At 50.2% G+C, this 14,169-nt stretch overlaps 1 protein-coding gene across 4 annotated transcripts in view; it reads right to left on the bottom strand.

Annotated features, from left to right (window-relative positions):
* Positions 1-349: 349 nt before the first annotated feature.
* NOL10 (nucleolar protein 10) overlaps positions 350-14,169 on the bottom strand; it is a 58,235-nt gene continuing 44,415 nt past the window's right edge. For all 4 annotated transcript variants that reach the window (XM_036335354.1, XM_036335355.1, XM_036335352.1 and 1 more), the window contains 5 exons: positions 13,363-13,452; positions 7,989-8,162; positions 7,500-7,747; positions 3,466-3,568; positions 350-1,190 (listed from right to left, as the gene is read on the bottom strand). In XM_036335354.1, coding sequence (XP_036191247.1) covers positions 1,071-1,190; positions 3,466-3,568; positions 7,500-7,747; positions 7,989-8,162; positions 13,363-13,452 — 735 coding nt within the window. In that variant the 3' untranslated portion in view covers positions 350-1,070. The remainder of the gene's footprint in view (positions 1,191-3,465; positions 3,569-7,499; positions 7,748-7,988; positions 8,163-13,362; positions 13,453-14,169) is intronic.

Below are 14,169 nucleotides of genomic sequence, written 5' to 3'. Positions count from 1 at the left end.
ACATCCGCAGGCACTGACATACACTTTGTGGAAAAAAATCTATGCCTCAGACCACAGACGTGGACGTGGGAGCCATCTGCACAGAAGAGCAGAGACCGGACCGGAAAGAGAGACGGGAGGTCTGAGCGGGACCAGACGGAGGCGGCAAGAAGGAGGCAGAGACACCGGCGGGGCTGAATGGGGGCCTGGCCTGTCATGCTAACGGACAGCCGGCAGCTTCCCAGTCAGAGGCTATCATCTGCTCCCCAGGTGCCGCTCCAGTGGCACAGAATCACACTACCACCCGACAAACTAAGGAAACCAAAGTCAATTTTCAAATGAGCGCAAGGAAAGGTCTTTTTAAAGAAGCTGTTCAAATACGTGTATTTATTTTTATTTTTATAAATGTTTTCTCCAGCCAGTTTCTCTCTATGCAGGTGAGAAACATAAAAAAGTCTGAATGTAATCTTGAGCTGAGTATAAAAGAACACCCAGTAGCTTTCATTTCTAACATGTTTTAGGTTATTACCATTACTTTATAGTCTCTTGGTATAAAAATATTTTTTTAAAAATCCCAAACTGATATATAGACCAGCAGCACACCAACCAGCATACTTACACACACACATGCACACACACACACACTACACACGAGCTCACTCACACACACACACACACACACACGTACACATGCACACGCACACACACACACAGGAGCGCGCGCGCACACACACACACACACACACACACACGACCAAGGCTGCACAGGAGCTGAGCCACGCGTGCTCCGGGTGGTCCACTGTGAGAGGAAGCTTGGGGACATGCTCAGCCTTCATTGTCAGCACACGACCCCCAGGTCATGGCTCACGTGTCACAAGGTGAAAAACCAACCACCTGGCCCACTTGATGAAAACAGAGAAAAGGACGATCTTCAGGGGGAGGAGCACACCGTTTGCGCCCTGGGGACGCCGCTCTGACCCGGGAAGCGTTGGGACAAGTTGCTCGTCTTGACCCTGGAGGCGCCAGTGGACACCGCGTGCTCCCGATGACCAGCGGAGGACGGAGCTCCCGAGTCCGTGCAGTCCGTCCTCTCAGGGAAAGGGCCGCCCTCGCTTGCGCCTGGACTTGAGATGGCCGGCCGGGCGACGCAGCGCTTTCCTCTCCTGTCGGTGCATTTTCTCAGCCTCCTGCTGCTTCTTCTGCTGCTCAGACTAAAGGAGAAAATTAAATGAGAGGGAAGAGAAAGAAAATGCCCACACCCCCTTGGTCACCACTGGAATGTCCACAACACGGCCACCACTCACATCCCAGCCCAGCCCAGCCCAGCCGCCCCGGCCACATGGTCTGGCACCAGACTCCGCCCTGACAAACGCGGCCCTGGCTGCAGCAGCAGGACAAGGCCCACTGTCCCTGTCACACAGGAAACGCCCCACCCTGGCGGGACAGGCGCCCTGATAGCCCCGAACTACAAAGCATAAGCCTGGCTCTGCAGCCCCGCACAGCGCAGCCAGACGCCCGAAAGGGACGGTCCCTTGGGGAAGAGCCACCTCCAGGAGACAGCACCGCTGGGAGCCCACCGACTGCTCTTCTGTTTACAAGCGGGAACCACCGGCCATTCACACCGTCTTCAAAGCAGAACAAAAAGACTCCTGTGCATACAGCGCATTTAACCCACCCACCACGAAGCACGCCTGCACCAGCACTGGCTCCAAAGGATCTCTGGCTGTTTTCCAAACCGAAACTGCCCTCGAAAGCCAGCGACCTGCTCCCAGGGAACAGCGAAACCTCTGGCAGACAGCCCGCCCCACTGGCCGCTGGAGGCGCCGTCCAACGCTCATCACTCATCCTCCGCTCCAAGCGGCTGCGCTGCTCGCCCCGAGTCCCCACTGCCGTGAGCGCTGAGCGGTTCACAGCCCTGCCCAGGGCGTCACAGGCGCTTTCTGAGCTGGCAGGACTGCAGTGACCGAGAAACACTGCCAGGGACACGAGTTTCTCGAGTTGGGAACACACCTAGGGCGCCAGTTGCCTCTGACCTGTGTTTGCTCTAAAAGGGGCAGCTTGACCTGAACCGCTCTCCCCCCTGGGGGTGCAGGGAGGGGCGCTGGAGTAAGGGGGTCGGTAGGTACAATCAACCTACGCTCACCGCTGCAGGACTGAGCAGGACGTGGGACCGCGGGACGTATATGGGAGTTGTTGGGAGTAAACCCTAGGAGTTCTTGTCATGAGGAAAAAGTTTGCATTTTTTTTTTTTTTTTTTGCTTTTGATTATATGTATGTGAGCTGAGGAATGCCAACTAAAAAACGTTCTTATCATATGCAAGCCTGATGCCTCCAGAGAACCACGAAGAATCAGAGGTAAGTGGGTGGAGGATTTGAACAGACATTTCTTCAAAGAAAATACACAAATGGCCAGTAAGTACATACAGATGCTCTACGCTGACAGCCATTAAAACGACAACAGACACGACTTCCACCCGCCAGGACGACGGCTATGGGAGAGACGACAGCACACGTGCAGGGGAGGGTGAGGAGACCTGGGCCCTCTGTACAAGGCTGCTGGGCGTGGAAACGGGCTGCCACCCTGGAGAACAGCCTGGCGGCTCCCCGGGAAGTTAGGAGATGAGTCCCAATTCCTCTCCTAGGTACACCCGCCAAGGGAAATGAAAACAGGTCCACACAAAGCCTTCTGCCCAGGTCCCACGGCAGCATTATTCCTAACAGCCAGGGCAGGGGAACAGCCTGAATGTCCGTCAACAGACGGGTGAACAAGCCAACGTGTTCTCCGCACGATGAAGTGTTACTCGGCCCTGAAAGGAAAGGAGTTCCGATCCAGCTGCCGCCTGGCTCCCCCCCGAAGGCTGGGGAGTGAGCGCAGCCGGCCAAGAGGAAGCGCCGTGTGACTCCATTTATAGGGAACGTCCGAACAGACAAGTCCACAGGCAGGAATAGACCGGGCTGCCAGGGCCGGGAAAACGGGGGGAAACGAGCTTCCTCTGGGGGGATGAGGATGTGCTAGAATCAGGTAATGGTGGTGATTGCACAGCGTCAACTCGGAACTGCGTACTTTAAAAGGGTGAATGTGAAGGAATCTGAACTACATCTCACTTTTCAAAACCAGAGGTAGAATCCTTGACACTCTTTCCCACTTGATAACAAAATCTATTAAAGGAAATCTACTGAATGAGGAGAAAAAAACGTTGGAAAAATGAAACCATTCCCTCACCACCCTTCCCCATGGCCTCGGGTGCCAGGACTCCTGCTCTACACGGCTACTCTCGGTCTCAGTGGCCAGAAACCAGCAGTGCCAACCTTGGGTCCCTAGGACCCTGGGAAATCGCCCGGCTCTGCCAAAGGCGCGCAGGTGCCCTCAGCCCTCGAGGCCCTGGCCCGGGGAGGACGCCCACAGGCGTGCCCCACAGGAGAGGCGCGGGCACGCTGCACGCCAGGTGTCAGTGCGTCAGGAAGGAGCATTAGAAAAGGACTCACCCTCTTTAACGTGAATGTCAGCTGCTTGCTGCCAACTGTGGTGTCGGATACATTCAACGTCCCATTTTTTGCTTCAAGTTTCAGCCGATCTTCTAGGGTTTTGCTGTGAGAGATTTAAGAGAGTGCATAATAATTAGCACTGTTTAATTTACCATTTGAAACAAATTTTAATTAGGAATGATCACCGAGGGTAAACCTTTTACACATGTGGCAACGACGGAACATGGCACTCATTAGACAGCCAGTGGGAAGAGTGGAGGCCATCCCACATGCTCACCCAACACACGGTAACGGCTGTTAGAGACACCTACTCCTTATCTTACTGAGTCCCGTTTCTGAAGCCTGTAGTGGAGTGTAATGGCCCTTCTGCCTGGGCTAGGATATGAGTATTTAGAGGACTGCACACGCTGACCCTCCGGGTCCCCCGCAGAGCAGCCGAGGAGAGCTCTGCCTGCCCACCCCGCCCCTGCCCCCGAGTTTAGCCGGGGCCACTCACCACCCACAATAGCAACAGCCTGAACCACGAACTGTCCGTTTTCACAGAGAGAAAAGCAAATTTTTTTTTATTGTATCTTCCAGTATTATTATATTATTTTGTTGGCAAGTGAATTCAACCAGTCTCCCTGTGGCTTCTTCAGTGCTCCTTGGACATATTCAGGTCAGCTACACTTCAGGTTTTCCAAGCTGACCGCTCTGTGCTTGCCGGGAGCAGGTGCCGCAGTCTCCAGTGAAGCTGCAGCCACCCCGTATCCCTCAAGCTGCTTCCAAATGTCCTTCAAATGCTTTGCTCCTTCAGGTTCCTTGTTGAGGGCATCCACCACAGAACTTTTCTCTTTTTCTAGTTGCTCTGCTAGTTGGTCAATTTTAATCAGTTCTTTACTGCTCACTGTGGCTCGTTAAAGTGTCTGACTGCTTACCACCTCCTCACTCTCCAGGAGTTTCCTAACATACTCTTCCAAGCCGTGATTTATCTGTTGGAGATCTTCAATCTGTCATTCCAGTGTAGAGATGAGTTTATCCTGATTTCTCACTTCTTGTTCTAGCTGGAGAGTCTTCTGGTGTTTCAGTTTCAGAAACTGGAGTCCCCAGACCAAGCTCATGCTCTCTGTCGGTAACCTGGAGCTCAAGTCCATCCTCGCAGCTCTCCGCCGGCCGTCCTCCTCGCGCTCAGCCCTTACAGACGGCCCCAGGGAGGGAAGATGTTAAGTGGCCTGCCCCAGGCGACACAGGATTCAAGTGTAAGACCCAGACTCCAGGGTGCGGACGTCTGGTTCCCAGGCATGTGGCAGACCACACCTGATTTATCAAGCTTTGTTCAGGAAACGTGTCCAGTAAGGACTCTAGATGACAAGCTCCCACGTGACAAGCGGCATGAGATTACGACTGACTTTAGCTTTTTTGAAAAACAATAATTCTTTACAAAGATGCTCACTGTGGCTCAAAAGAGAAATGCAAGCGGCTCGCCTCGCGTGTGAGCCGTCAGCCTCAGCAGGTTCCTCGACCTGCCGTTTCCTCTGCCCTTCAGAGCCATCAACGCTAACAGGGACGTGAGTAACTGTGGAGCCACTGGGACGAGGTGGCTCACAGAAAACACTAATTTGGGAAGAAAAAGACTTTTCAAGTAAACGGTGGAAATGACTACTCTTTCCAGAATGACCTGGTTCCCCCACGGCAGGCACATGCACTCTGGTCGCCTCCCCACGTGCTTGCGGTGCGCGCCTGCAGGGACTTGTCCTGTCTGGCTGCGTGGAGAGACAGGCGCTGGGAGCCGTGGCAGGAGATCAGACACAGGACCGAGCGAGGGGCCTGCTACATGAAAGCCTTTGCGAGTCAGCGTACAGACAGGGCTGCTGCCTCAGTGTGAGCTCCGTCAGAGACGACGGGAAGCAGACAGACCCGGAAACCGGCTCCTGGAACAGAACGGCGCGCTGAGCGCCCGCCGCCTCCCGCCCTCCTGGCGCTGCTGCTCTCCCACCCAGCCTCCAGTCTGCCGGCTGCGGGCTCCCCTGGAGCTGGTAGCATTTCAGGGGGGAAATCTCACTGTCACAAGATCGACAATCACCCCCCTAAATTTGTGGGGGTTGCCAAGAAGACAGAGATAGGCTTCAGAAAGTTGAAAGTGAGAAGAATTACTCAGGGCAGGATGGGGCAGGCACAGGAGGAAACTGAATTATCAGTAGGGCTGTACTAAAGGAGAAAAGTGGGCACGAATTACAAAGGAAAATCGAATGAGATATTGATCAGAGGCCCAGGACAGCGGAACGACTTACTTGTTGGAGGCTTTACAGCATACATGCACTGACATTCCTTTAATTAAAACTGTGGTTAACAGTAATGCTCAACTGAGAGATTTTAAATCACTTTGCATGAAAATGGACTAGAGGAGTGGAAGACATTCATAAAGGCAGTGCGTCTGGCATTTAGAAAGGCGAAATTAACTCAAAATAAAGGCATCACCCTCCATAGTCTACATCACAGAGAATGGTGAAATGGGATCCACAGATAAACGGTGAATTTTAAGTGTTTTAAAATTTAAGTACTTGTTTTAAATACAGTATAACTATGACAGATACTTACATGTACAGTGGAAGTCACTGAAAACTCTATTTCGATGCTTTCAGCTTGTATGTTGCGTCAGGGCCCCTATCTCATGGACTCTGACTCCTCAGTTCAGTGTGGTAAGTCTGTGAAAGATTCCTAGAATCCACATTGTAGCAAGTGGGGGAAACACTCTAGTGCAAAGTGTCTAAGACTTTTGGGAGGGTGATCTGGTCTTATCATCACACACCCTTTTGTTGACCCAGGAAATTCCATCACTAGGTAATATACTCTAAAGAAATTCTTCAAAAATAAACAAACAAGCCTGGCCAGCATGGCTCAGTGGTTGAATGTCGATCTATGAACCAGAAGGTCAAAGTTCAATTCCTGGTCAGGACACATGCCCGGTTGTGGGCTCGATCCCCAGTGTGGGGTGTGCAGGAGGCAGCTGATCAATGAATCTCTCTGATCATTGATGTTTCTATCTCTCCCTCTCCCTTCCTCTCTCTAAAATCAACAAAAACAAATTAAAAATAAGTAAACAAACAAACAGGCCCCAAATGGAGTCACTTGTGCTAAGCCCCACCAAGACTTAATACTTTTGGCTTTAAGCCTGTTTTTCACTGTGTTATTTATACTGCCAGACACTTCAACATCTGTCCTTCCTCCTTTGACATGAAACTGGTGAACCAAAGAGGATGCGGGTGTGCACGATCTTCCTTGCTCTCAGACGGTGAAGAGTCCGCCCCTGGGTTAGTCTGTTCCTCTCCACCCCGGTTCCGGCGTCATCATTTCCAGCCGGGACTGGCGCATGGCGAGCGGGTCTCAGGTGCCCAGTTTCTCCCTGCACTTTCTCACGGAAGGTTCCGGGAAATGGGGACCTTTAATGCCTCTGTTTTTGTCTTTATTTTCTACAGCAAGCGTGTGCTGCTTTACTCCGTAAGCATTCACGTCGTGGGGAGGGTGGGACAGACCTGATCCCTCACTTTAGCTGACACACCCTCCCTGGCTCTCCAGTGCTGGGCACAGAGGCTACTGGGAATCTCTCTGAGATTTCACCACACTGATGACTGCGGTGTTGGATTCCATGTGACAGGGGCTTTGACACAACTTATGCAACCTACAGGGTAAACAGAACCGAAACCCTAATTTTTTACAATACCTTGTTGTTAAGAGACAAGGAATGTGAGCTCAATGGCCTCTGTACAAAAGACTGTGATCTCGGGGCCCCGATGGGGAGAAACAAGGGCCCCAGGAGTGTGGCTTTGCAGCAGACACACGTCCTGGAATACATTTACCAGCAGGTAGGCTCCCCCTGCCTCTCACCGCATGCGCACTGCCCCTCAGGAAGTTGTGAAACAGGATCATCAAGAGACCAGTGCTCCCCGAGGCCGGTGATGCCCCCCCACCCCGGGACACCCCAAAGCCTGGGATGCCATGCTGAGGCCACGTGCCCTGAGGAAAAGCAAGGCCTGCGGCGCAAGGCGTGCACTCACTTCATCAGCTTCTGCTTGGTGGCAGAATCGCTGAAGCTCCTGAACTCTTCGCCTGCTTTGATCTCATAGAACTGGGGCCTGAGGACCGTCTGCTGGTCCTCCCTGAGCCGCTCCTGCCGCTTCGCCCTCTCCTCCTGCTGCAGCAGCCGGCGCTGCTTCCTGACCTCTTCGACCCAGCCCTTTTCATCATCGGAGCTCTCAGAGCTTTCCGCATCGCTCGGTCTTCCTTCCGGCTCTTCCTCCTCTTCCTGAAAATAAAAATAGTCAGCAGCAGCTCCTCTCCCCAAGCAAACACCGGCCCATTATTTCTGTTAAATAGCATTAGCCCATCGAGTACGTGACAGCGCGCGCATCAGAAAATGCCTGGAATGACCACGATGCACTCCTAAGCCGCAGGTCACACACGTCACACCTCCACCCCACTCGGCCCCTTGGGGTCAGAGACCGTCACCTACAGGGGCAGGGGCAGTGTGATCAACAGCACGGTACCTTGTCAGGATGTTCTTGCTGCTCTAAGAGTCTTAGTTTCTTCTTCCTTTTTTCACTAATTTTTGAAACAAGTGGATTCAAAAGCCTAAATTCTTCACTCTCTTCGTCTACTTGGAAGTCAGGGTTCTCAAACATAACTTTAAACCGATCGTCGGTGAGAATATTAGGAAGGCTCTGTAAAAAGAACGTAAACATTTAAAGTTAAAACCTGAATAAAACCTGACCAGAAAGATGGCTGTAAAACGTTTCACTCAACTATAAATAAGCTGCATAAGGCATAACTTACCAAATTTTATGCAATTTTTTTAGAATTAGTTTTCAGAACTGATTCATAGGTGACATGCATTACTTGGCCATCACACATAAGAGCTAAGAACAAGCCTTTCTGACTAAGTTTATGCTTAATACACTAGAAAGAATTTTCTTCAGTAACATTTTCAAGAAAATCTATGTTTTTGAAACCTGGCTTAAGTATAGCTACTATCCTGAATCAAAAATAGTGAAAAAAAAAGAAAGAAAAAAAAGGAGGAAAATAAAATTAGTGAGTCTTTCAACTTAATCCCAAAACCGGGAGAGGAAGGACATGGGCAGCAGTCAGGAATGAACCGGGGGGAGGGGGGCGGGGTGCTGTGTGCGAGTCACTGCTCCCACTGAGCTCCTGGGAAACAGGGTATTCCCATCCCTTCTAGAAACAGAAACATGTTTAAAAGAACATGGTGCTAGATGATTAAGATTTTTTCTTACTCTAAAACAAATAAATTGCTTTGCCTGTAACAAGCAGGAGTTGGAGGAACAATTATAAAATGAAAACTCTTCCGACCCAGCGGGGAAAATACTTCCCCAGAGACTCTGCCGCGTCTGTTTGTGTTCACAGGATAAGATGCAGTGGGTGATGTTCTACAGCAGTTTCCAAGTGTCTGGCTAGTGGTCGCCTATAAATACTCATGTATGTACACCAAACACTTGCTGTTCACCTTGGAAAACATCTGTAGGTATTGTTTATATCTAAGCCCTACCTCAAAGAAGTAGATCTGCAGATTTGAGTAGAGTGCTCATTAATATTTTTCCCAACATAGTAACACATCTGAGGAATGTTTGACATTTAAAACCAATTAATTATTCCAATGCTATGACAGCGGGAAATTAATGCAGACTTGTGAGAAAAGATGGTGGTTTCAGCACAAGCATCCTCTCGCTAAAACCCTCCCCACTGAACCAGCCCTTCAGGATGCAGAGGCAGCAAAGGAGATTCTGGAAGCAAGAGAGGAAGGCCTAGGCCCTGGGCTCTCCAGCAGACACTTACTTCTCCGGAGGGAGGGAGGGGCTGGGGGGCAGCCTGCAGGCAGGAGAAGCGGTTGGCAGGGAGGGGATGCCACCCGCCCTGCAGCCCTAGACTCTAGTGCTCACTTCTTGGAATGCTGGTGGCTGGGCTGTCATTCTCCAACAGGAGAATCTGACCAAGAGAAAGGCCACAAATAAAGGGTATAAACCAGCCGTGGGCAAACTACGGCCCGTGGGCTGGAGAAATGAATAAAACTATTGAAAAAAAAGACCGCACCCTTTTATGTAATGATGTTTACTTTGAATTTATATGAGTTCACACAAGCACTCCATCCATGCGTTTGTTCCGGCCTCCGGTCCAGTTTAAGAACCCATTGTGGCCCTCGAGTCAGAAAGTTTGCCCACCCCTGGGCTAGACAGTGTCTTGGAGCTTCCCCCATGGAGCAGCTTGGCCAGGCCACCACCCAGAGCCGACGGGCCCGCCACCGCCTGGACGCTTCGTTCCGCTCTTACCCTTCACTCCTGAGTGTGAACACACGACCACGGACCACAGCAGGGAGAAACCACTTCGGTTTTTCCCCAAGAAAACTTCCCAGCGGGAGCACCCAAGTTTCAGGACTGAAAGGGCCACCCAGCAGCCAGCCCTGCGCGTGGCGCGGAGCAGCCCGGGCTTCCCTGCGCCCTTTCCCGCCTCCCTCTTGTTTTGGAGGAGAAAATCCTAAGGAACTTCCTGAGGAAAAGCAGCAGCGAGGGTCCCGTGTTGTTGTCCGGCACCTGCAGGTGTGACATCTCTTCACCCCCGGACTGCCTGACGCACGTCTGGCTGGAAGCCACCCCCCTCAGGGTCCCCGGCCCCCACAGTTCTGCACCCGCCGCGGGGAGTGGGGAGCGGATCCCCAGGACGACAGCGGTGGAGCAGGATTCCCGGATGCCCAGGCCAGATGGAGCAGGGCAGAAAGACGTAGAAGAGGCTGGTCAGGAAAATAAAATTAATCTAACTACTCATCTTCACATAAATATCTTGAGATGCAACTGAGACAATGGGCCAAGAATTGAGGGCTAAGTAGTGATGACAACAGAGAAAACAAACAAGAAGTCCATTATCAAGTCCAGGGAGACAAGGGCTGTGCAGGAAGTGTGGTCAGGAAGTGCACGCCCACTGGATGCGAAGAACATCTGCATGGTCACAACCACAAAAATGCCCAACACCAACTGACCCAAAGCTGCAGAGGGTGTTAGCGGGAGGCAGGTAAGAGAAGACAGCGCCTGGCATTTAACAGTCAAGAAGCAGCACTGCTAAGAGACACAGAGTTTTACACCAAAATAATCAGCTAAAAAGGGTTTATCTCAGGAGAGGTGGAAATGGGGGAGGGGAGAGAAGAGGAGTAGTCAACATTCTTAACAAACCTTGGAGAAATATTGGGTTTTTAAACTATGTGTGTACTACTATAAAAACAACAATTTTTAATTGGTACTAAAAAAGATTTTTAAATAATACTTAGGATGTTGGAACTGATCTGATGCAACCCAGTGCGTATGCACGATTATACCTTTCCCCTAGAGAGATGAACTGTTCAATATAAACTCTTTTTAACGGTACAGAATAACCGCCAAGGCTGTGAGGACGCCTCTCGCATGGTCTCCAGGCCACAGGAGACACTGGCCCAGAGAAGTTGTGCCTGGCAGTACTGACTGAGCTGCTGCAGAACCCAAGAGAAGTATGTCCCTAGAGACCTATTGGCAACAGCAAAAAGCTGGCAAAAAAGGCCAACAGGCAAAAAATGATACCCTAACCCTCACATCCTCACAGAACGAACGGGTCCTGGGTGCCGGGCCTGCCCAGCTCCTGCGTGCGCCGGGAGCTCAGCACACGGCTGCTGCAAGGACAGAGGAACGCGTTTTTAATGGAACTAACGCCAGCACCTCTGAGCTTGGACAGGGTCCAGATGACGCTATGTGGTGGGTCACTTTCCATTGCAGGTCCAACATCAACTGACGGTAAACATCTCGCTAGACTTTATGTTGTTAGTGGGAGCAATATTTGGGAACATATTTCACTGTCTGACTCCATGCAAGTTCGGTTGGAGCCAAAGTGGAACCTAGCTGCACCTCGTGACTTTCAAATCGGAGTTATCAGCGCTGCTACAGCTCTTGAGAGTTTGAAGAGCCGAGTTCAAAGGCAAGACTAATGAACTGCTGATGGATTTAACAATTCTTTCAAGTATTTTTTACAATTATAATGAAGGATTCTGTCTTTAGTTCCGGGATGGTTTTTAAAGTCTTCATTTTAATTAGATAACATTATTAAACAACAAATCATACGAACTGTGTTTAATAGCAGCCTCGGGTTTTGGAAGACTCTAAACACTTCTGAACAGAAACTGAACTCGGACAATAGGGCCTGATCTGGGTCCACAGGCACCAAAAAGCTGGGGCACATTTTACAAACAGTGCTTCCTCGCAGAATTCAGCCAGGCGGCAGCTCCAGAGACAGCTCCAGCGTCCAGCGGCTGGAGAGAAACAGCTGTTTGTGAAGGTAAGAACTCCTAAGTTCTTCCTCACACTCGCAGGGGAAACAGTACACAGCCCGGTGCTGCTTACAGGATGATCCGATTCATATTTTGACAAAAAAAATTTAAAAGCACAGGCAGTCATGATTTTTCCCACCAATCATTCTGCATTTTTCCGATCACTTACTTGTTAAAAACTACATAGAGAACAGAGAAAGAATAAACACGCCAACAAAAACCTGAGCGCTCAATGCAGTTGCCCAAAGTTGCATGGATCAGGCCATTCACCCAGATTCAGGTCCTGCAGACTCCTGAGAAGGAAGCGACCGTCTCAGCTCTTAGCACTAACCATGCTTGGGTGCCTGCCCGCCTGGCTAAGCAGATGAGAAAAGAGTGCTGGGGAGGAAGTCTTCATGCAGCTGCAAAATCAGAAAAGCCCCCGCCCCCCCATCTTAACAATACCGGCTAAAGAAAGCACCCAGTTTTCTGACTGATCCTTGTCTATTTTCACACAGTTAAATGTTAAGCATGCGCATGCCTATATGCCAATTCTAAGTAAAAATTGGTTACTTCTGCAATTATAAATAAATCTAGCTAGTGCAAAAAAACCCAATTAACAATAAAAAGACTAATTATAGCCCAGCTGGCATGGCTCAGTGGTTGAGCATCAACCTACGAACCAGGAGGTCACGGTTTGATTGCTGGTCAAGGCATATGCCCAGGTTGCAGACTTGATCCCCAGTGTGGGGTGTACAGGAGGCAGCCAATCAATGATCTCTCTCATCACTGATGTTTCTCTCTCTCCCTTCTCCCTTCCTCTCTGAAATCAATTAAAAAAAATATATTTTTAAAAAATTAGAATTCATCCACAACATCCTATCTAGTAATAGACAAACAGGGTAATTGACCGTACCTTCGTTACGCCTCCCATTGGCTAATCAGCATGATATGCAAATTAACCACCAACAAAGATGGTGGTTAATTTGCATACGATGTGAAGCAGCAGAGTGAAGATTGAAGGCGGCTCCGGCTGAAGCAGTGAGGGCTTTGAAGGCAGCTCCGGCTGGAGCAGCCAGGGCTGAGAAGGCGGCTCCAGCCGGAGTGAAGGCCTGGGTCCCAGGTGCTGGAGGAAAACCGGTGCCGGCAGCCAGGGGAAGGGAAGGCCTATTGCATGAATCTTTTCGTGCAACAGGCCTCTAGTAGAATATAAAACTCTCAAAAATATTTACAAAGTAATTTTAATAAAATGGGAAGCTATTTGTGTTATTTTATGAAAACAGGATAAATGTTTTATATATAAAGACTGTCTTGCTAGTATGGTTTATAATTTTAAGAGAAGTAAGACAGGAAAGAAATTCACTAAAATATTAATGCTGCTTCCCTCCAGGGGGAGTTATATGGGTGACTCCCTTATATTCTTTTCTATTTTACAAATGTCCCAACTAAGTATATACTATCTTATAAGTCGGGGAAAAAAACTAAGTGTATTTTTAAAGTAAAAAATGAAAATAAAAAAACGTTGTTACTATCAAGAAAATGTAGGAGCAATTTATCAATATTGTCTCTGCCTTATGAAAGCTTACCTTAGCTTTCTTTTTCCACGTAGATTTTTGCTTCTCCTCCTCCTCCTCGATTAATTTAAGTGCCAGCTCTTTGTTAACTTTTGGCAATTTCTAGTAGAGGAAAAGACAAGCTGTGTTCAAATATCTACATTTCAGCTTTGAAGGCTCAAGCAACACCGAACAAAAGCACTCGCCCTCCCAGCCTCTCCTTGCCATGCGCCTCACTCTTCACTCTCAGACACACACTGAACAAGCAGCTGGGAAAGGGAAGAAGCGTCTTCTGCCCTGAAGGTGTGTGTGTGCTTTTAACAGAAATGACTGTACATGTGGGGGATGCGTTCACCAAGAGGGACAGCCAGGGGCCTGGGGGCAGGAGGGGCGGCTTGCTCGTCCCCGTCTGCTTGTTGCTGGGTTGGCATCGCACGAAGACATTTTTCATGGCAGTACCAGGGGGTTGGGGGCAGGGGATCCCAGGAGCGTCCTCGTCCTCCCGGAGGCCCTGAGCCCCAGCGGCCGCCCTCCTCAAAGGTCTGCTGCCCAGCCCTGAGCCTGAGCTCCGTGGGAACTCTTCCTGAAGCCACGGCCTCTCTTCTCAATCCCAGCGTTCCCGTCTTTTCAGTTCTCCACTGCCTGGTTAACTTTGTTCCATCAAGTTCTCTCTGCTAACATGACTAGAGTGGTCTGACTGCTGTCGGGACCCTGACGGGGTCTAATGCCTACTTCCTGTGATCCACACAGCTAGCCTGAGCGCAGCCTACTGTCGGAAGAAGTGGAGATGAGCAAGGCCCCGCCCTCCAGACTCGGAGCAGCCACTGGAAAGCTCCGTCG

The sequence above is a fragment of the Myotis myotis genome, unplaced genomic scaffold (assembly GCF_014108235.1).
Source record: "Myotis myotis isolate mMyoMyo1 unplaced genomic scaffold, mMyoMyo1.p scaffold_m19_p_14, whole genome shotgun sequence".
NCBI classification, from domain to species: domain Eukaryota; kingdom Metazoa; phylum Chordata; class Mammalia; order Chiroptera; family Vespertilionidae; genus Myotis; species Myotis myotis.
The sequence above is the reverse complement of the archived record's forward strand: the minus strand, read 5'-3'. Positions and strand labels throughout refer to the sequence as shown.